General features: G+C 45.0%; 1 protein-coding gene across 3 annotated transcripts in view; it reads left to right on the top strand.

The window, feature by feature from the left end:
* The window catches only part of LOC146026173 (transcription factor 20-like), a 76524-nt gene that overhangs the window by 33307 nt on the left and 22068 nt on the right, over positions 1 to 21149 (top strand). For all 3 annotated transcript variants that reach the window (XM_083156601.1, XM_083156599.1, XM_083156600.1), the window contains exon 4: positions 11226 to 11319. In XM_083156601.1, the coding sequence (XP_083012727.1) occupies positions 11226 to 11319 (94 nt within the window). The remainder of the gene's footprint in view (positions 1 to 11225; positions 11320 to 21149) is intronic.

Genomic DNA, 21149 nt, shown 5'->3' with positions numbered 1-21149 from the left:
CTTGCGCACAGTACCGCAAGCTGCTGTACCTCTTGAACCAAGGGCCTTAAACAGGGGGATGCTGGTGTATCCACATAGAGGTGATAACCCTTATCCAGGAAGGGGTGCACTAAATCCCAGACAATCTTTCCACTAACACCTACGAGGGAGGGGGGGCATTCTGGCGGTTCAATTCTTGTGTCCTTCCCTTCATATACCCTAAACCTGTGGTTGTACCCTGAGGTACTTTCGCACAGCTTGTACATTTTTATGCCATACCTTGCCCTCTTATTGGGAAGGTACTGGCGGAATTTAACCCTTCCTTTAAAATGTATAAGTGACTCGTCTACACAAATGAATTTTTGGGGGATGTACATCTCAGCAAATTTGGCGCTGAAATGATCAATGACCGGCCTGACTTTGAATAGCCGGTCAAAGGTGGGATCATCTCTGGGTGGGCACTGTGCATTATCGTTGTAATGCAAAAATTTAAGGATCGTCTCAAAACGAGTCCGGGTCATGGCCATACGATGAAGTGGGGTGCTGTACAGAACATCTGTACTCCAATATTGCCTAATTTCTGGCTTTTTAACTATGCCCATATGTAACACCAGACCCCAAAACGTCATCATCTCTACTGCATCTACAGGGGTCCACCTAGCAAATGATGACGTGGGGTTTTGGGCAATAAACTGCTGGGCATATAAATTGCTTTGGTCCACCATTAAATTTATAAAATCATCAGAGAAAAAGACTTTGAAAAAGTCAATTTCTTTGAGGCCTGTAGTCTCAAATTGGATTCCTGGGTTGGCCCAAAACTCAGGAACCTGGGGCTCAAAATTGTCTGGTGGTGGAGTCCATACGAGATCAATCATTGGGGGGGTCTCAGCTGCTCTACGGGGGCGTCTTTGAGGGGGTCCCTCATCACTAGAGGAGGAAGAGGAGCTTCCAATTCATCGCTTACTTCACTGGCTGTGTCAGTGTCAGAGGCAAGAAGGGCATATGCCTCCTCCGCTGAAAACAGTCTTTGCGATGATTGGGACATTTTTATTATTTTTAAGTGTAGTGTTTCAACACGTGTATAGTGTAGGGGGGGGTACAAACTTTATTTCAACACGGGGGGTATGTAGTGTGTATGTAGTGCTTTAACACGTGAAAGTTAAAAGAAAAAAAAAAATCTCCTGCGCCAAAAATTGAGCACAGATGTTGGTCAGTAACGTCCGTCACTGATCAGCGCTCAGCGGGCACAGGACACCCACAAAAGCACCGTGGGTGTAAAAACAATTTAAAAAAAAAAACCCACAGCACTCTCCAAAAAAAAAAAAAATTAAAAATAACTGCTGATGAGTCAAAGGCAACAGAAATTTGATCAAAAAAAAAAATAATAGATCAACCCTGTGCCAAAAATGCTGATCAGTGATGTACGTCACTGATCAGCGCTCAGCGGCCACAGGACACCCACAAAAGCACCGTGGGTGTAAAAACAATTTAAAAAAAAACCCCACAGCACTCTCCCAAAAAAAAAAACTGCTGATCAGTGATGATTAGCAGTGAGGGGCAGCAGGCACACAGCTGTGGGTGCAACCTGACAGGGTATATATATATAAAAAAAAAAAAACCCTGCACCCCAAAAAAGGTGCTGATCAGTTAGTTTATACTGATCAGCACAAAAGGGGGGCAGCAGATACAAAATTATATCACACAATATCTATCTCTGACACAATGACGCTGCAGCAGCAGCACAAGCAGACAGGAAGCAAGAGCAACCAGGAAGCAACCAATAGCTGGCAGCACGGATGCCACCAACGCTGATCAGGTAAGTATAGGGCACAGATGGGCACGGAGACCGCTCTGCACGCTGTTCCTGACCGGAATGGCGGCTGCAGGGCTGTCTCCGTTACCTCATTTGAGGTGTAATGGCTGTGATTGGTCCGACGGACCAATCACAGCCTTTGGGGGCAGGTGGGGTGACCACCAGTGACACCCTTACACCCCGTGGTGATTGGTGCTGTACTTAACAGCACCAATCACCACCACCGATCCCTGTGTCACCGGCGAACGTTATTCGCCGGTACACAGAAAACGCTGTAATTGGCTGTTCACATTGAACAGCCAATCACAGCGATCGCCGATGGGCGGGGGCATCGCTGCCCCCCCTGGGCAATGAGGGAAGATGTCTGCTGTCAGGGACAGCAGACATCGTCCCTCTGTCACCGCGTCTATAGACGCGGTGACAGTTAAATGGCATGACGTACATTTATGCCATGTGTCGGGAAGTACATCCCGACCACGACGTAAATGTACGTCAAATGTCGGGAAGGGGTTAATGCTTCTTTGAAAATTGGCAGCTAGCCAGAGTCTGATTACTTAACTGTGAAACTTGGCTGCTTTCCAGGCTCCTACACTGTACTAGGCTAGCGTGCGCTCACTCTGTACTTAATGTATGTAATGCTGCTTTCCCTCTGCCTACACGGGTAATGACCCGTTTTTTTTAAACGGGTAAGAGCCATAAAGACCCTTTCCCACTGCAGCTTTTAAACGGTAAATTACCGTTTAAAAGCTGTTTTTGTCACATTCACACTTACCCGTTTAAAAACCCGTTTAAGCAGTGTAAAGATGGGGGGGGGGGATTAAAAAAAAAAAATGGCGTGGGGTCCCCCCCCACTGCCGTAACCAGCACCAGGCTGAAAGAGCCGGGGCTGGTAATAAAAAAATCAGGAAACCCGGCAAATAGGGGTTCCCTGATTTTTTTAAAAAAAAAACAGCTCCAGGTCCGGGGCTGGTTCCCAAAATACGGGGGAACAAAATGACTAGGGGTCCCCCTTATTTTAAGAACCATCCCCAGGCCAAACCAGCCAGCAGGGTAATGCCACAGCCCGGGGACACTTATTATATAAGTTCCCGCGGCCAAAGCATTAACCCTACCGACCAGTCAGCCTGGCCAGGGGCCCTGGGGGAGTGGGGACCCCCCAATGAAGGGGTCCCCCCCTCCAGGACTTACCTGACCAGGCTGAAGCCTGGTGCTGTCCCCGATGCCCCTGTGCGGTGGGCATCGGGCTGATGGAATGGTGTAAAAAAATAGAATAAAAACTATTGTCTTTTACTGTGGAACTATGAGTCCCAGCAAGCCTCCCCCGCAAGCTGGGACTTAGAGAACCACAAGTCCCAGCCTGCGTGGCATTAAGGGGCCCGCTGGAACTTGTAGTTCCACAGTAAAAGAAATAGTACAATAAACACACTGACACACGTGAAAAATAAAAGTTTAATACATCCACAGCCCATACATATTGATACTTACCTATCTTGAGCCCGTAGGTAGCCCTGGTCCTGATGTCCTGGTCTGTGTCGGCGTCTGTATCCATGTCGGCATCCCTGTCGGCGTCCGGAGTCCGACTAAATCCATGTGGGAACCTAGGGAAGGAAACCATACTCACCTGTCCCAGGGCGACGTAGTCCAGGGAAGGGGTCTTTGCAAAATAACAAACCAACACGCGAACCAAGCGAACAGCTGAGAGCCGCACAGTGTTTGTTTACATCGTGCGGCATTCGGGAGGTGGAGCCGCACGATGTAAACAAACACTGTGCGGCTCTCAGCTTTTCGCTTGGTTCGCGTGTCGGTTTGTTGTTTTGCAAAGACCCCTTCCCTGGACTACGTCACCGTCCCGGGACATGTGAGTATGGTTTCCTTCCCTAGGTTCCCACATGGATTTCGTCGGACTCCGGACGCCGACATGGATACAGACCAGGATATCAGGACCAGGGCTACCTATGGGCTCAAGATAGGTAAGTATCAGTATGTATGGGCTGTGGATGTATTCAACTTTTATTTTTCACGTGTGTCAGTGTGTTTATTGTACTATTTCTTTTACTGTGGAACAACAAGTTCCAGCAGGCCCTTTAATGCCCCGCAGGCTGGGACTTGTGGTTCTCCAAGTCTCAGCTTGCGGGGGAGGCTTGCTTGGGACTCATAGTTCCACAGTAAAAGACAATCGTTTTTATTCTATTTTTTTTACACCATTCCATCAGCCCAATGCCCACCGCACAGGGGCATTGGGGACAGCACCTGGTTTGAGCCTGGTCAGGTCAGTCCTGGAGGGGGGGAACCCCTTCATTGGGGGGGTCCCCACTCACCCAGGGCACCTGGCCAGGCTGACTGGTCGGTAGGCATGAATGCTTTGGCCGTGGGAACTTATATAATAAGTGTCCCCCGGCTGTGGCATTACCCTGCTGGCTGGTTTGGCTTGGGGCTGGTTCTTAAAATACGGGGGACCCCTACTCATTTTGTCCCCCGTATTTTGGGAACCAGCTCCGGACCTGGAGCCTGGGGCTGGTTGTAAAAAAATCAGGGAACCCCTATTTGTCGGGTTTCCTGTGTTGTTTTTTTTTTTTTTTTAAATACCAGCCCCGGCTCCTTCAGACTGGTGCTGGTTACGGCAGTTGGGGGGGGACCCCATGCATTTTGTTTTTTAACGGGTAAAAGGGCTACCCCTTTCCCACTGCCGAAAAAACGGCTTTTAAGCGGGTAAAACACTGCTTTTTACCAGTTTAAAAAAACACAGTATTTTTAAACGGGTACAGCCACCTGGAGCATTCCCACTGCAGCTGTACCCGTTTAAAAAGCCTAAAAAAACTGCAAATTACCGTGTAAAGGCTGCAGTGGGAAAGGGGTATAACTGTGTACTAAGCTACGTTATCGGTTAAATAGCGGGGGGTTTTTTGCGCTGCAGTAGCGTCACAGTCACAAACAGTGGCTGTAGTCGCAAACTGCGTCTAGTTGGCTGTAGTCAGAATTTGAATCCCAGTCTCAAACACACTTTCCACGCCACCCCGGAGCGTGGCGAGTGCACGCGGTACGCATCCAACCAACCTTTTCATATCCCCACTATCCACGTAGGCGTGGAGTTGATTTTATATAGTGTGGCGAGCTGACGCAGAATACATGTGAAGTAATCCTCGGGGCTCGCTGCGCTTTCCATGCTTCGGGCTCGCCACACTATATAAAATCAACTCCATGCCAACGTGGATAGTGGGGGTATGAAAAGGTCGGTCGGATGTGTACCGCGTCCCCTTGCGGGGCTCGCCACGCTTCGGGGTGGCGTGGAAAGTGTGCTTGTGACTGGGACTCAAATTCTGACTGCGGCCAACTAGACGCAGTTTGCGACTACAGCCGCTGTTTATGATGCTACTGCAGCGCAAAAGAAAAGCTGTTACACAGATTAAGCACAGCGTGAGCGCATGCTAGCCTAGTACAGAGTAGGAGCCTAGAGCCAAGTTTCACATTTAAAGTAAACACTGACTCAGGACGTGGACTCTGGCATGCTGCCAATTTTCAAAGAAAATGGGTACTTATGTATTATCTGGGCTGACGATTTTTTAATTGTATGCCTTAACTTAAGGCATACAATCAGATGCGATGCGATATCGCATCGCATACGACCATATCGCATGCGATGCGATGACCCGATTTTTCCATAGGATTCAATGTTAAAATGGACTGAGTCCATTATAACATGGAATTCAATGGGAAAAAGGGGTCCTTTTCATACCCCTACTATCCAAGTGGGCATGGAGTTGGATATAAACCTGTGGCGAGCGAAGCGACGGTATTCTGTGTCCCCTCGCGGGGCTCGGTGGCTCGCTACAGGTTTATATCCAACTCCATGCCCACTTGGATAGTAGGGGTATGAAAAGGGACCCCTTTTCCCATTGAATTCCATGTTAAAATGGACTCAGTCCATTTTAACATTGAATCCTATGGAAAAATCGGGTCCATCGCATCGCATGCGATATGGTCGGGTGCGATGCGATGGACCCGATTTCAAAATCGGCAGCCCAGTTACTACATAAGTACCAGAAAATGTAAACACAGCTGTATAAACAAACACTGGCGCCGTGAAACTACGCAAGTACCCTTTTTCTCACCCCTGTTTAGGGAATTGCACTTGGTATAGCTACCTTATGGTCCTTGTGAAGGGCGCACTACCATATATGGAACTGCAACTTTAAAACCCAGTATAACGGCACTGCCATCTAGGATGGCACTAGCTGCCTGACTAACTGTCTAGTCAAATGGCCTCTTACGAGACTGACCAGCTTTGATGGGTCCCCACTGCCCCACTGTGGCTGCCCTTCGGCAAGCTGATCCCTTTCTTGGAGAAAACTCCTGCAACTTCTACTTTCAACCTAATTAAAAGTGAAAGCAGAAATGAGCAAATAGTATTCTTTAAATGCCTGATGGCGTAGAGCACGTTGTTTGGGGGCTGCAATGCTTACTTTTTTTTTTAAAATAAACAAGCTGCACCATGGTCTGCATCGCAGCCCCCACTTGTTCCCTACTCAATCAGGTACGTAAGGAATACATAAAAAGGGAGGTAGTCTTTTTGTGTGTGAGAGGGGGGAGGTTAGGTTTAATAAAGTTAGGGCTAGGTACTAAGGGAGGGGAATTAGACTACTCTCTAATAACGCATCGGTTTGCTAAAAGTTTCAAGGTTTGAGGGATGTATAATAGTGTGATCAAGAGCATTTCCATCTTATAGGCGGGAGTAAGGTTGTTACTAGATGTGAGGTTATGGGAATAGGGACATTTTGAAAGAAGATTTGAGAAACACAAAGGGGGTGTTCGGTTTTTGAGAGTATTTATTAGTGTGTCAGTATTTTGAATAGAATTCTGATTGACAGTAAACTTAAAGCTTGTGAAAATGAAAAGACAAACTCATTGCTATGTGCAACATCACCTGTCTATCATTCCTCTATTGCGTCCTTAAAAATTGATCTGGTGGTTATTGATAACATCTCTCCATCTTTAGACGCTTTAAGATCAAGGGCCCTTGCCATCACTCGTCATGTGTGTATGCACCATTTTAAAGTCAGGGATTTCATGTGTGTGACAAATGTAGAGCGATAAGTGGAAAATCAGTTTTGCTACAGATTTTGCGATGGTTATACAATGTTTATCTGGTACATGAATAGATTAAATACGGATTGTGTAATGGTTAGCATTACTGCATCACAGCACTGAGGTCATGGGTTTGACTCCCACCATGGCCCTAACTGCGGAGTTTGTATACTCTCCCCCTACTTGCATGGTTTTCCTCCGGGTACCTAATATCTGTGCGCTATATAAAAAAAACTGTAACTAAAGACCATTATACAGAGATCAAGCAATGGCATGTGGTGTTTGATAGCAGGAAGGGAGAGGATTTGTCCAGACTTGTAGACTGCCACTGCAATACTATTATTTTGCATCCTCGTGTCTTTGACGGTCTATAAAGCTGTGTACACATGGTACAATTTTGGCTATGGACGATTTTAACTATGCAATTTACCTTAAACTCTCCATAACCCAGAATCATACAATCTTGACAATCTGCACTAGCTGTTTGGACTGTGGCTGAATACATTACAAGCGACGGTCAAATTGCCCTGCCTGCACAGTCTATTTATCCTTAAGATACCGACCTAGAGGGGTCAGGCATTGATATTGCATGCATTTTTGGCTACCTTTCTATATATTGACTATTTAATCAAAATGGTATGCACTGTATATACACACTTTTAGGGTGGTTCATGTGTGGGTTTGTTTTTAATTCAATTTAAAATTTAATTTGATCCTTTTCTGGATTCCGATCAATCGGCCAACCTGTCTTTTCTTTCAAGGCAGCTAAAACTTAAATATGTAAATAATTTTACCTAAAAGTATTAAAAAAAAAAATTCCATTTTGAAAATTCCAAATGAAGTTAGGTAGAGATTTCCCTTCATAAGATGATGTATCAGGGCACCTCAATTGCATGTTAATGAGGTAAGAGCAGCAATAACCTATGCTTCCTGATTTTACCTGCCAATGTTGAATTGAATAATGAAGGCATAATTGTGCCTGCTTGTGATTGCAAATCTCAATAATTGTTCATGGCGTTCATAAATACCAGAAGTTTTGTTTTTGGGATCATCTGCTACAAAAAAGTTTAAAGTTTGATTTTTTTTTTTTTTTTTTAAATAACAAAATATCAATTTAATTCTGAGTGCCAACATATCTGAGAGCTGCGCAAAAATATCCTCTAAAAATGCCAGCGTCACTGATGTGCAAAATATGAGTCAACATCTGTGAGATGCAAAATATCTGCTAAAAGCCCGCGTCGCTCACATTTGTTATAATTTTTTTTTAAAAATGTGTGAAATTATATTTCTTGTATAACATTACATTATAAGGTAAACATTACAGGTTGTTATGATGTGTAAAAATTGTCAAGCAAACCTTTTTTATTCATTTTGACAAATTCACTTGGCAATCAAAAGGGTTAAACAAAACCTTTTATGTATAATGTACATATGATACTATAATATTTCCAGATTTTATGATCATTTTGGGTTTTTCACATTTTAAGAAACTTGCTACAGATCATTACTATTTGCTGCTACTTAACAAAAAGCACGTGGTGAAATTAAATAGGATGAGAGATTTGATAAGAAATGCTCAGATTTTTTTAAAGCGGTTTTTCTTTGGTAGGAGTTTTTTTTTTTTTTTTTTTTTTGGTGATGATTTGGTTTTATATTGAGTTTATTTAAGGATTAGATGGTCATGTGCCAGTCCAAGTGTGCTATTTATGCTGGGAACTGCATTTGTTGGAAAATATGTGCCTTCTGCTATTAACCCTTTTAAGTGTTAAGTAAATTTATCAAAAATAGGTCTGAAAATTGCAAAGCAAACAACCTTTTTATATAGGAACTAATATTTTTTTTTACACCTTTATTAATGTGAATTTATATAACAAATGTGAGCGTCACTGGCATTTTTTGCACTTTTCACAGATTTTGGCACTCACAGGGTTAACTGCACTAGAAATGATGAATATAGATACCATATTGTGGTATGCTGTGTCTTTAAATTAATACTGCTTTCACATTGCAGAAATGGGTAATGACACGGTATTCTTAAATGGGACTTTAAAACGGGTCTGAGCCTCGAGACCTTTCACATTGCAGGTGAAAACCGTTTTAAAAATCATTGGTACTCTTTACCTAGAACGGCGCCCGCGATCAGAATCGCGGGCGTCGGGGGTAAAAAATCGCGGTCATCGCGGGTAAATCGCGGGGACATCAAAATCGGGTACCCGCGATGACCGCGATTTTCCCATAGGGAACAATGTTAAAAAGCCTGATTGACCGCGATTTTACTTTAAAATGCCTCAATGCCCGCGATTTTCCCATAGGAATCAATGTTAAATGGGCTACAGAGCCCAAATAGCCCCAATTAACCCTTAAATGTCCCCCCAATTTTTGTACGCCACCCCACGATCCACGGCAACCCGAAGCGTGGCGAGCGCAGCGAGCCCGCGAGGGGCGGCGGTACGCGTCCTCCGACCTTTTCATGCCCTACTATCCACGTCGGCGTGGAGTTGAGAATAGAATAGTGTGGCGAGCGCAGCGAGCCACCGAGCCCGAAGCGTGGTGAGCGCACGCGGATACCTTCACAGGTAAACGCGTCCCTTCGCGGGCTTCACAGGTGTCCGCGTCGCCACGGACACCTGTGAAGTCCGCGAGGGGACGCGTATAACTGTGAAGGTATCCGCGTCCCCTCGCGGGGCTCGCGCTCGCCACGCTTCGGGCTCGGTGGCTCGCTGCGCTCGCCACACTATTCTATTCTCAACTCCACGCCGACGTGGATAGTAGGGCATGAAAAGGTCGGAGGACGCGTACCGCCGCCCCTCGCGGGCTCGCTGCGCTCGCCACGCTTCGGGTTGGCGTGGATCGTGGGGTGGCGTACAAAAATTGGGGGGACATTTAAGGGTTAATTGTGCCTATTTGGGCTCTGTAGCCCATTTAACATTGATTCCTATGGGAAAATCGCGGGCATTGAGGCATTGAATGCAAAATCGCGGTCAATTAGGCTTTTTAACATTGTTCCCTATGGGAAAATCGCGGTGATCGCGGGCATCGCGTCGCGGCCGTTTATGTACTGCCCGCGATGTCGCGATCACCGCGATGGGCGCCGTTCTAGGTAAAGAGTACCAAATCATTTAATACCATTCAAACATTCAACCCGTTTAACCCCCAAGGGACACGCTTCAAGCCATTGAAATAGAGCTGTTCAAACTGCCAAAAAAACGGCTTTGAACCGTGTAGGCTTTTAACCGTGTTGAAATACCAGTTAACTTTAACCGGTAAATCAACTCTGGCACTTTCACATTGCAGCCTTAAACGTTTTAAAATGGAAAAAAAACGGCAATATACCGTTTTAAAAGTGCGATGTGAAAGGGGTACAAGTGGCTCCACACTCCTGTTGCCAACGTTTCAGTAGTCTTCACTTTCGACAGGGCTCAAAGTACTACCAAAACAATGGTAAACGAGCTTATAACCTCTGTTAATTTTATGTAATATAGTGCCGCCATATGGATTTTGAGTTTGTGTAAAATATTGTATTTCATTTAGTGTGAGCATCAATTTCTCAAAGTGGAGCCAGACCGTTTTTGGGGTAATTTAATGCTTATGTGAAATTAGCACATCGTGGGGTAGATTTATGAACTGGCGATCAGGGGAATATGCGCTATCCCCGTGCGTTATGGCAGGGGATAGCGCTTCCCCTGATCTATGACACCCGCCGAACGGGTTTCTAACGTGCGGCGCTGTGGGGCAGGAGGCATAGCGCAGCTACGATATTTCGTACTGCGCGCCTGCCTCCTGCCTGATTTATGAACAGTCAGCATCGCTGACCGTTCCGCCGCCTGCAGCTGTCGACTTCGACAGCTGCAGGCGGCGATGCCCTATACCTACAGCAGGGACAGCGCTGTCCCTGCTGCTGGCGCTGAACTGCGCTGGGATCTTGCGTGAGTAGCGAGATCCCGCGCATGCGCAGTCCAGCCGGCTGGGGGGGGGGGGGGAAGGAGAAAGCGCATCAATGTTAACTGACGCGCTGTCAGCTGGAGGGGACATCGCCGGAGGGGGGAGTTAGCGCTCCCCCGCTTCGGCGGCAAGATCTTAGTAGATCTTGTCGGTGTCCCCTTCTGCTTTGCCTCACTAATGAGGCGAAGCAGGGAGTGTTATAGCGGTGCTCTTAGCGCCGCTATAATAAATCTACCCTCTTGTTCATTAAATTATATTATTTGAGGATGTAGCAGAGTGCCTATAGTCTTATTAGTGATTTAAGCACCTTATTGATGCTGCTTTCATTTTGCACCTTGTAATTTATAGTTTGATTGTTTTAAACTTGGCTAATGTTTTCATACATCCGTATATTTTTTTTTTCCCCTAGATCTGTGCACACTGCCAGGAGCCTGGAGCCACTCTGGGCTGCTATAACAAGGGCTGTGCCTGTTGCTATCACTACCCATGTGCCATGGACTCAGGTAAGGCCAGCTATATGCCAGTCAGCAAAAGTCCAGTATGTGAAGTCTAAAGGTGCCCATACATGGTACACTATTTCCGTGCGTTTTGAACCAGAGCGCATCGCACACAAATCGCATGCGATTTGCTTGCGATGTGATCCAAAGCTAGTTGAAAAAGCTCGGGCTGCATAGACTCTATATTCTGTGCGTTGTCATGCCCGCAGGGGCGTGTATGTTATTGCACGGCACCGTTGTATGGGCACCTTAACAGAAGTCACCATCAAATTTTGTCGCGCCTCCTTTTTTTTTTTTTTTTTTTATGTAACGCTGCATTTAAAAAAACAAAAGCTTTCATTAAGTCCTAGGCACCTAAAAATAATTCACACAATACTGTTTGCCCAGCAGACATTTCTTTTGGTGTTTAATTATAATGTTAGTTAAAATGTATGGTACTTATGTAGTATCTGGGCTGCCGATTTTTTTGATTGTATGCCTTAAGTTAAGGCATACAATCAGATGCGATGCGATATCGCATCGCATACGACCATATCGCATGCGATGCGATGCGATGACCCGATTTTTCCATAGGATTCAATGTTAAAATGGACTGAGTCCATTTTAACATGGAATTCAATGGGAAAAAGGGGTCCTTTTCATACCCCTACTATCCAAGTGGGCATGGAGTTGGATATAAACCTGTACCGAGCCACCGAGCCCGAAGCGTGCCGAGCGGACGGTATTCTGTGTCCCCTCGCGGGGCACGCTACGCTCGCCACGCTTCGGGCTCGCTACGCTCGCCACAGGTTTATATACAACTCCATGCCCACTTGGATAGTAGGGGTATGAAAAGGACCCCTTTTCCCATTGAATTCCATGTTGAAATGGACTCAGTCCATTTTAACATTGAATCCTATGGAAAAATCGGGTCCATCGCATCGCATGCGATATGGTCGGGTGCGATGCGATGGACCCGATTTCAAAATCGGCAGCCCAGTTACTACATAAGTACCAAATGTATTGCTGCTCTCAACTATGATCAAGTTTCTTAATACATTTATTGGATTGAAAGAATGTTTAGAATACATAGTTCATAGCTGATTTTGTTTGTAACAGTCAAGTCTTGACTACGTAAAATGTCACGTCACACTGGGTAAAGTATGTTGTGGTAAGAGCATTTCTCTAAAAATGTACACAAACAACAATGCAGGCTTTCTCTATTTATACCCTAATTGTTGGCCCGGGTACTTAAGCTTTAACAGTTTCTCCTAGGTTTTCAAGCACTGCAAACTGTCAGAAGGGACACCACCAACATTTTGGGTGCTTTTCAAGCACTGCAAACTGTCAGAAGGGACACCACCAACATTTTGGGTGCTTTTCAAGCACTGCAAACTGTCAGAAGAGACACCACCAACATTTTGGGTACATCTCCTATCTATCTGCAGGGAAGGTAGTGATGACTTGTATTTGTTGATTCTCTGACCAGCCGGGCCCTGCACATGTGCATTACTGACAATGCGCATGTGCAGTTGAGCCACTATCGTAAGAGTGGCAGAGTTCGGACCTGTGCTTGCATGTCTGAATTGGCCATAAGGTCCAAGAACTACTTTACTGCATGTTAAATGCAGTGATGTATGCTTTACCGATGAGCATTGGGCTGAAGGATCACTGAATACAGATCACGCACAGTAACTATAAATGTGAACATCCAGTACAACACTGTTGTTTTAAAGTTACATGGATCATATTACTTATACACTCATGCTTTCAATTCTGCTTTTACTATACACTACTGTCCTGCACAGTATGTCACCAAGCTGCATTGGACGTTAAACTGCCTGATTGGAAAGTGGTAATTCCAATGTTGTTGTTTTTTTTTTGGTACTTGTTTCCTAGCAGGGCACCCAGTACGCATTACTGGGCTATTCTCCAGAGTGAAATCGTATCGCGCAGCGTGCATAGTGCTGTGCGATGCGATGTCCATATGAAATGCACAGGAGTGCTTATACAATCAAATATCCCATTGAATCACAGGGCACGCGATGCGATATTTCATAGTAGAAGCACCCATACGATGAGATGTGATGGGTGCTTGCTATGAGAAGTGATGACATGTGATGTGTGCATAGGAGATGTGATACATAGGGCGGTATTCAATGAGCCTGATTCGCCATGTTTTTATAGTGAATTTGTGCTGTTTGGCGAATTTCTGACTAAAACGGTGAATCACCCTATTCAATGACCACATGGCGAATACATTTGAAGGTTTTTTTCGCCATGATTCACCGAGTAGCAATCGCTATCTTTTTATGGAGAAGTGGAATGTGAACTTTTAAAATAAAGTGTTTTGTTTTTTACATTTGGTGTCAAAAAATCAGAAATTTTATTCTGAGAAGGGGCATGCTATTTTTATTCATGTGCTGTATGTAAGCACATGAATATATATTTAATTTAAAAAAAAATATATATATTTTTTTTTTACACAGCAGCCAGCAGGGGGCGCCGGAGCCAAGCCGCTCATTACATATTCATATATTCACTGCACCCGATCGTTACGATCGGGTATAGTGAATATAGGTCCCCTGCTGGCACCCCCGGGGGGCAGCCTGTGCTGCCTGGCACCCGGGGAGCCCACCTACCCCCCACAAAGTTTTGGGGCAGGCAGAGAGACTACCATCTCTCTGCCTGGCACCGTCCTCAGGCTCCCTGCGGCAATCGCCGCAGGAGCTCATATTCGCCAGTCAGGGGCAGCGAGCCCCTGACACGTTGAATACCGGAGCCCGTCGGCTCCGGAACGTGGCGAATGTGCAGCGAATCCTAAAAAGGATTCGCTGCACCTCGCAGGTATTCTCATTGAATACCGCCTATAGTAAGATATGTGATGGGTGCTTACAATTGAAAGCACCTATGGCACGGTTTAGCGTCACCTTCAGTATCAACGTCACCCCGAAGAGTGGCGGTGGAACGCATCCTCCGACCTTTTCATACCCCCACTATCCACGTCGGTCGTGGAGTTGATTTAATATAGTATGGCGAGCGCACGTGGAATACATGTAAAGTAATATGCTGCGCTCGCCACGCTTCGGGCGCTCGGTGGCTCGCTGCACTCTCCACACTCTATGAAGTCAGCTCCACGCTAACGTGAATAGTGGGGGTATGAAAAGGTCGGAGGTCTCACTCTGCCGCCCCTCACGGGGCTCACTGTGATCGCCACGCTTCGGGGTGGCGTGGATAGTGCTGGTGTTTTAGGAGCACATTCACATCTGCAAAATCATACAGCTTCACACAGTAAGATGACGTGTTAACTAAACTAATTTACTTAATGTATGATAAATAATTAAGAATATTCATTAATAATTAAAATATAAATATAGAAACAGTAATGATTACAGAACAAGAAGAATAAATATTAATCGTCCTTGGAGGAGCTTCAGGGCCTCAACTATGCGGAGGAAAGGGTCCTTCGCTCCCAATGTTTTGCGCCACATGAACTCTGTAAGATATGACTGCAGTTCATGACGTGCAGTGCCTCTTTGGCGCTAATTGTGCCCCACAGTCGTTCCACATTCTGGGTATGGACCCCTGTGGCCGCTTCAATAAAATTGAACCGGTGGTTCACCGTGAAATGCTGGTAACCAGCAAGTTCAAGTTGGGCGGTGGAGTATGCCCTCCAGCAGTCCGTATATATTGTGGTGCCCGGCTCTATATTGTGCTGGCTGCTGATTTCTAAGAGGATCTGACAGGGAGCGGGAATGGGAAAATTGCATCGCATGCTACATTGCCATACACAAGTAAAGTGGAAACCATGGCGGATTGTAGATGTCGATGGCGCTTCACATTTCCATCTGTTGCACTGCACTGTAGTTTTTATTATTGGAGCAATCGCTACTCAGCTGCTAAGCAGTGTAATAACGTGCTTTCACCATAGTTCACCATAGTTCACCATAGTTCACCATAGTTCACCATAGTTCACCATAGTACACCTTAGTGCGCCATAACAGGATATTTATCCATAGCCATATATGGCAAACCTGGTCCAGTTGTCAGTGCAAATAATGGCTTCTTGGTTGGATTCTCTGTGCATAGCATGTAACGCTAAGGACTAGTAAGCCGTACTTGCCATTAGAGATACCCACTGGGATGACAGACAGCCTTGCATAAACTTTGACCAGGTCCAATGGCTTCCAAACTGGTTTCCATAGGGCACTTCTAGAATTGCGGCAGGTTGGTGGTCTTATTCCAGTTCAAGAAACTACTTTCCTAGTCTTATTCTGGAATGCTCACCACACTTGAGTAAGCTGTGTAACTTCTATGGGAGGAGTGTCATATCATGAACTCTACCCCAGGTAGATTTATCCTCAAATACCTGACAAGATGGTGAGATCCAGGGCTATATTAAGTGCCTCCATGTCTAGACCATAACGTTTTTAGTTTATTTTTTGCTCTGGAGGGACTAAAAAAATTGTGACAGAAGGCCCTGATCCCTTATACTTTTTTTTTTTATTGTGTCCCCTAAAGTCCCCCATACATTAGCACCTGATTTTTTAAAAACAAAAGCAAAATGTTAAATAAAGCTAGAATTAAAAAAATGAAAATTAATAAAACACATTTGTGAAGCATCACAGTGTCAATTAGGTGCCAATTGTCAGCGGCCAGGAGCAAGGCAGTCCAGACTACCAAGGTGTGGCAAAAAGTGAGACTCCTTATCCATCAGCACTTGCAATTTAGCAGGGAAAATCATAGCATAAGAAAATTTTGAGGTCACGGAGTCTGCACTTATAGGAACACAATAAGAATAAACTTGGCCCTATCGGTTTTGACCCTCCACCGCAAAGTCCAGAAACACAGTAATCCTCAGGGCATCTCTCACTAACAGGCCTTTGGTACGAGCCGCTCTCAGCGAGTCATGGCCTTTACAGTGAAGAAATCTAGCAATAAAGGTGCGTGGAGGAGCATCTGGAGGCAGGGGCCTGGTAGGTATGCGTTGTACCCGCTCCACCAGTATAAAGATTTTATAACCTTTACAAATGGTCTTCTGACAGATCCCGCTGATAAATAGATGGGTTTAGCTGCAATGATGGGGGAGCAAAGGGTTGGTCTGCAGAGAGATAGACAAGTTGGGTTTAGGCTGTGGCAGAAAGGGGGAAGAATAAAGGTGGCCATACATCAGAAAGATATTGTACCAAATCATACAATCTCAATTGATTGTAAGATGGATTGTATGCAGATTGTGTGTACACACTCATACAATCACACAATCTCCCGGCCCAGGGAGATAGGAGGATTGGTCTTATGATCTGACGTGCTGCACGTAAGATCAATTGGGATTGGGGGCAGATTGCATATGCTTTTAAGCACATGCAATCTGTCTTTAGATGGCTCATACAACCAGAGTCATGTGACACTCCCTCCCTGACTAGCAGAGAAGAGAGGTGCAGCTTCCGGGTGGCCCGTGGCAGTGAAGATGCTAGGAGTCACAGAAGTATCCAAGCGTCGGGCGGGCGGCTGAAGAGCGGTGGATGTTATTTTGCATAATTCTGTCACTACTCTGAAAACTGTTTTCAGAGGATTGCTGCATTCGGGCTATTTAATCATGTCCTATCACAGCAGTCGTCAGCAGATAGGTAGTTGTTGGCAACCTGGAAATTTAAAATAAATAAATAAACAAAATGGATATTTGGTATTCCTATCATTTTGATCCAAGTAGGCCAGCCCCCTGTTGAAATGACGCTACAATCATGCAGCAGATGGATTGTATGAGAGATAGTGTGTCCAAAAACCACCAAGGACTGCCAGGGAGTTGAAGGGAAATTGGACACAATCATGAGCGCAATCGATCTTAAGATCGATCTTTCTGATGTATGGCCATTTTAAGGCTGCTGGAGGGATGGGTTATGAAAACATTTAGAAAATGCAAAGAACTCTGGTATTTTAACCCGTTTTGGTCTTCTGTCGCGATCCCTTCTGCCAACATTCTATACCCAATACCCAAATATAAATAAGGATTTATATCTACCCAAAACTGAGCTGTTTAGAAGTGCCTGCCTTGGCTCAATGTGTTCCTGCTTTTGCCTGAAAGTAGATTAACATGGCAGAACTTGAAAGAGCCCATTCAGTCTGCCACACTATTTTAGCTGCAGACTGGTCTTTTTCATGTCTGACTATTAAAAACACCATGCCAGTTAGAGCATACAGCTAAGCATTTTACTTGCTACAGTAAGAACAGTGTCAGTTTTTAGTCTAGCATTAAATATGCATACAAACAAGTATTTTAATGTACCATTAGAAGAAACAACAATGGTGGTGGAGCGCTAAAATTACAATTTTAAAATATTGTACACTGATCAATTGGGTATCACATATAAAAAGTAATTTAAGAATAAAACATGCTATAAATCAGATAGTACTCATTGTATAAGATTATAAAGACAATAACATAAAGCAATAGTAAAAGCAATGGTACTCTTTACCTAGCACGGCGCCCATCGCGGCCATCAAATGCACTAAAAAACGGGTGCGACGCGATGCCCGCGATTTCCCATAGGGAACAATGTTAAAAGTGTGATTGGACACGATTTTACAGTTCAATGCCCGCGATTTTTCCATAGAAAACAATGTTAAATGGGCCACAGAGCCCAAATAGTCCCCCTGAAGTCTGAAATGGCCCCCACAATTTTTTACGCCACCCCATGATCAACGTGAACCCGAAGCGTGGCAAGCGCAGCGGTACGCGTCCTCCGACCTTTTCATACCCCCACTATCCACGTCGGCGTGGAGTTGAGAATAGAATAGTGTGGTGAGCGCACCGAGCCCGAAGCGTGGCGAGCGGACGCGGATACCTTCACAGGTAAACGCGTCCCTTCGCGGGCTTCACAGGTATCCGCGTCCCCTCGCTGCGCTCGCCACGCTTCGGGCTCGGTGGCTCGCTGCGCTCGCCACACTATTCTATTCTCAACTCCCACGCCGACGTGGATAGTGGGGGTATGAAAAGGTCGGAGGACGCGTACCGTTGCGCTCGCCACGCTTCGGGTTCACGTTGATCATGGGGTGGCGTTAACAATTGTGGGGGCCATTTCAGACTTCAGGGGGACTATTAGGGCTCTGTGGCCCATTTAACATTGTTTTCTATGGAAAAATCGCGGGCATTGAGGTATTGAACACTAAAATCGCGTCCAATCACACTTTTAACATTGATCCCTATGGGAAATCGCGGGCATCGCGCCGCGATTTTTTACCCCCGATGACCGCGATGGACATCGTGGGCGCCGTTCTAGGTAAAGAGTACCAAAGCAATAGATAATGAATGCACTTAGAAAATGATGTTGGATGGACAGTATACTTAATGTGTTGTCACTTGTTCCTATAAGGCTCTCCTCCACGTGTTCAATGATATCCCAAAAGTTACTTTTGACTGGTATGATGGGTTTCCATAAACCTGGCTGGATGCCTTGAGTAGTATATTGAAAGTCCTGACTGGAATAGTCAAAATAGGCTCCAAGTTGTTAGCAGGTGGTGGTGTCCCATATGCGTTTTCCCAGTCCAAGAATGCAAGTGTGGGATCCAAGGTGACAAATGGGGTGGAGAGCTGGTTCAAGTGGGCTAGCAAGGTTTCCACAATCCAACAATAGAGTGTGGTCTGACACGTTTTGTTTTGTTCCTAGACAACTTTTTTTTTTTTTTTTGTTGAACGAACATACATACATACATACATACATACATACATACATACAGTATGTATACAGATCTACTTGATGTAATTGTTTTTGGTTAAAATCAATCTGTTTTGGTAAGAAGCCCTTTTATAAAAATGACTAAGGGGGGTATTCAATCTTCGGGTCACGGCAGACGAGCTTGCTCGCCCGCCGTGACCCAGTCCCGTTCTCGGTCAGCTCGACCGAGAACATGCAGGCGGGATTTAATGTCCCGCCTGCAGCGGGACGAGAAGGGGGCGTGGCCGCGAGTTGCGGCGGGGAAGTGACGAGATGCAGCCGGCAGCTCGTCACTTCCCGGCTGTTCTCGGCAGAACGAGCCCGACAGCTAGAGATGTCGGGCTCGTTCTGTCAGGAAACCCTGTTCAATGCTGTCGGGGAAGACAGCATTGAATAGGGCCCGTCGAGCATCTCCCGCACGGGAGATGCTCGACGGCGATTGAATATCCCCCTAAGTCTGCAAAACCTTTTAGAAACACAAATGTTTAGCGGTCTGAAATGCGTTTTTGACTTTTTTTTTTTTTTTTTGCCATGGAAACCAATTTATCCATATTATTTTCAGCACTGCTTAAGATTGACTGCAATATAAAACTTTCATACACCCACATGTTAGAATTGCTCAGGAAGAATACATTCCAATTAGTTTAAAACCTTTTAGAAAGTCACTATTCTAAATTGTTATATATTGTGAAATAAAAGGTATGCTCTACATCAGTCAAGGCTGCATCAATCAACTGATGTATACTTACCTTCTTCAGACATATAACGTTTTACAAAGATCACCTAGCACATCCTATAGAAACTATACTTGGGTTACATCTCTTCCTCAATTAAAGATATTATGTATTGTACACTATACGTACTGTCTATACTTACGCAGTTGAGAACAAATAATTGGAGAAATAGATTATTTTCGAACAGACTATTTTATAAGTGTTACACTATCTTCTTTGCCCGGCGCTCGCCAGAACTGGTCTGCTGGCAAGAGCCGGCGTAAAGGGACTCCATTAGACTGGGACGCGCGTGCGTCTCAGTCTCTCGGCGGCAGGACCCTGCCCATCTCTGCTTCAGGGAGACTGGGGGGGTGGGCAATGCAGTGGCGGGGAGCTCCGCCACTACGGGTAGATAGAATTGCCAGCCTCTATAAAGACGAATCACGTTCCATCTGTATGACAATTGATACTACATTGATCAAGAGGGCTGGTCCTGGTCCGTTTGACATTTTGCCACCTATGATGATGATATACTTTTGAGATATGTACAGACACTGCCTTTATCGTTTTATTTTTGTCATATGTTATTACATTTTGAAAAAACATTTTTTGACAAATATTAAAAGTAAATTTATACTTATTTAGCATAAGTGTCCCAACAAAGTCTTTCTTTTCCTCTTCCAAAATCAATCAACTGATGTAAATTAAATCGGACTCTAGTACCAGTAGGGTGTTACTGATCCTTGCAGTTCAGCTAGTTAGGAGAAACATAGGTCTTTGTACACAACTTGAATCCCATTCTTTTTCTACTTTGTTTTTAAATACTTTGACTTCTATTCTGGAAGAAAAATTGTGTAGTTATAATAAAGAAAAAAAACACATATAAAGCCGCTCTCATTAGCCATCGCCGTCTGCTATACTCCCAGAAACCCTGCTGCTTTGCTAGTCTCCCAGAAGCGGAGACGAGCAGTGAAGCACCCTTTCCCCTGTTCTCTGCCACCCAGCTGAGTGGGACATGCGATTGAGATGATCACGTTCCCCCGCCTTCTGTCGGCTCTGCCATATACCGTGCCATCGCGAGCTGGATGAGTGGGGCTCCATCTGCAGAATTTAAAAAAAAAAGTTAGTGCTCTCAATAATAACCTAAGTTGATAGAATACAATATACTATGTGTTAAGGCAATAGCACCAGAGATTGCCTGTCTGCTTCTTGGAATCAAACAAAATCGCAAAAAAAAAAAGAAAGGAAAAAAGTAATCCTAACAATACCTTGGGTTTAAAAATAGCCCCAAAATACATGAAGAGATGAGAAATAGGTGTCCGCATATTGCACTAATGATACCATCAAAATAACTAAAATGATGGGACCTTAAGACGAGTGCTTCTCAATTCCTGTCAACCATTATTCTGTATTCTTGGGTCAGTAATTATCT

This window comes from Crinia signifera, chromosome 8 (assembly GCF_055691185.1).
Source record: "Crinia signifera chromosome 8, ASM5569118v1, whole genome shotgun sequence".
Lineage (NCBI taxonomy): Eukaryota > Metazoa > Chordata > Amphibia > Anura > Myobatrachidae > Crinia > Crinia signifera.
The sequence above is the reverse complement of the archived record's forward strand: the minus strand, read 5'-3'. Positions and strand labels throughout refer to the sequence as shown.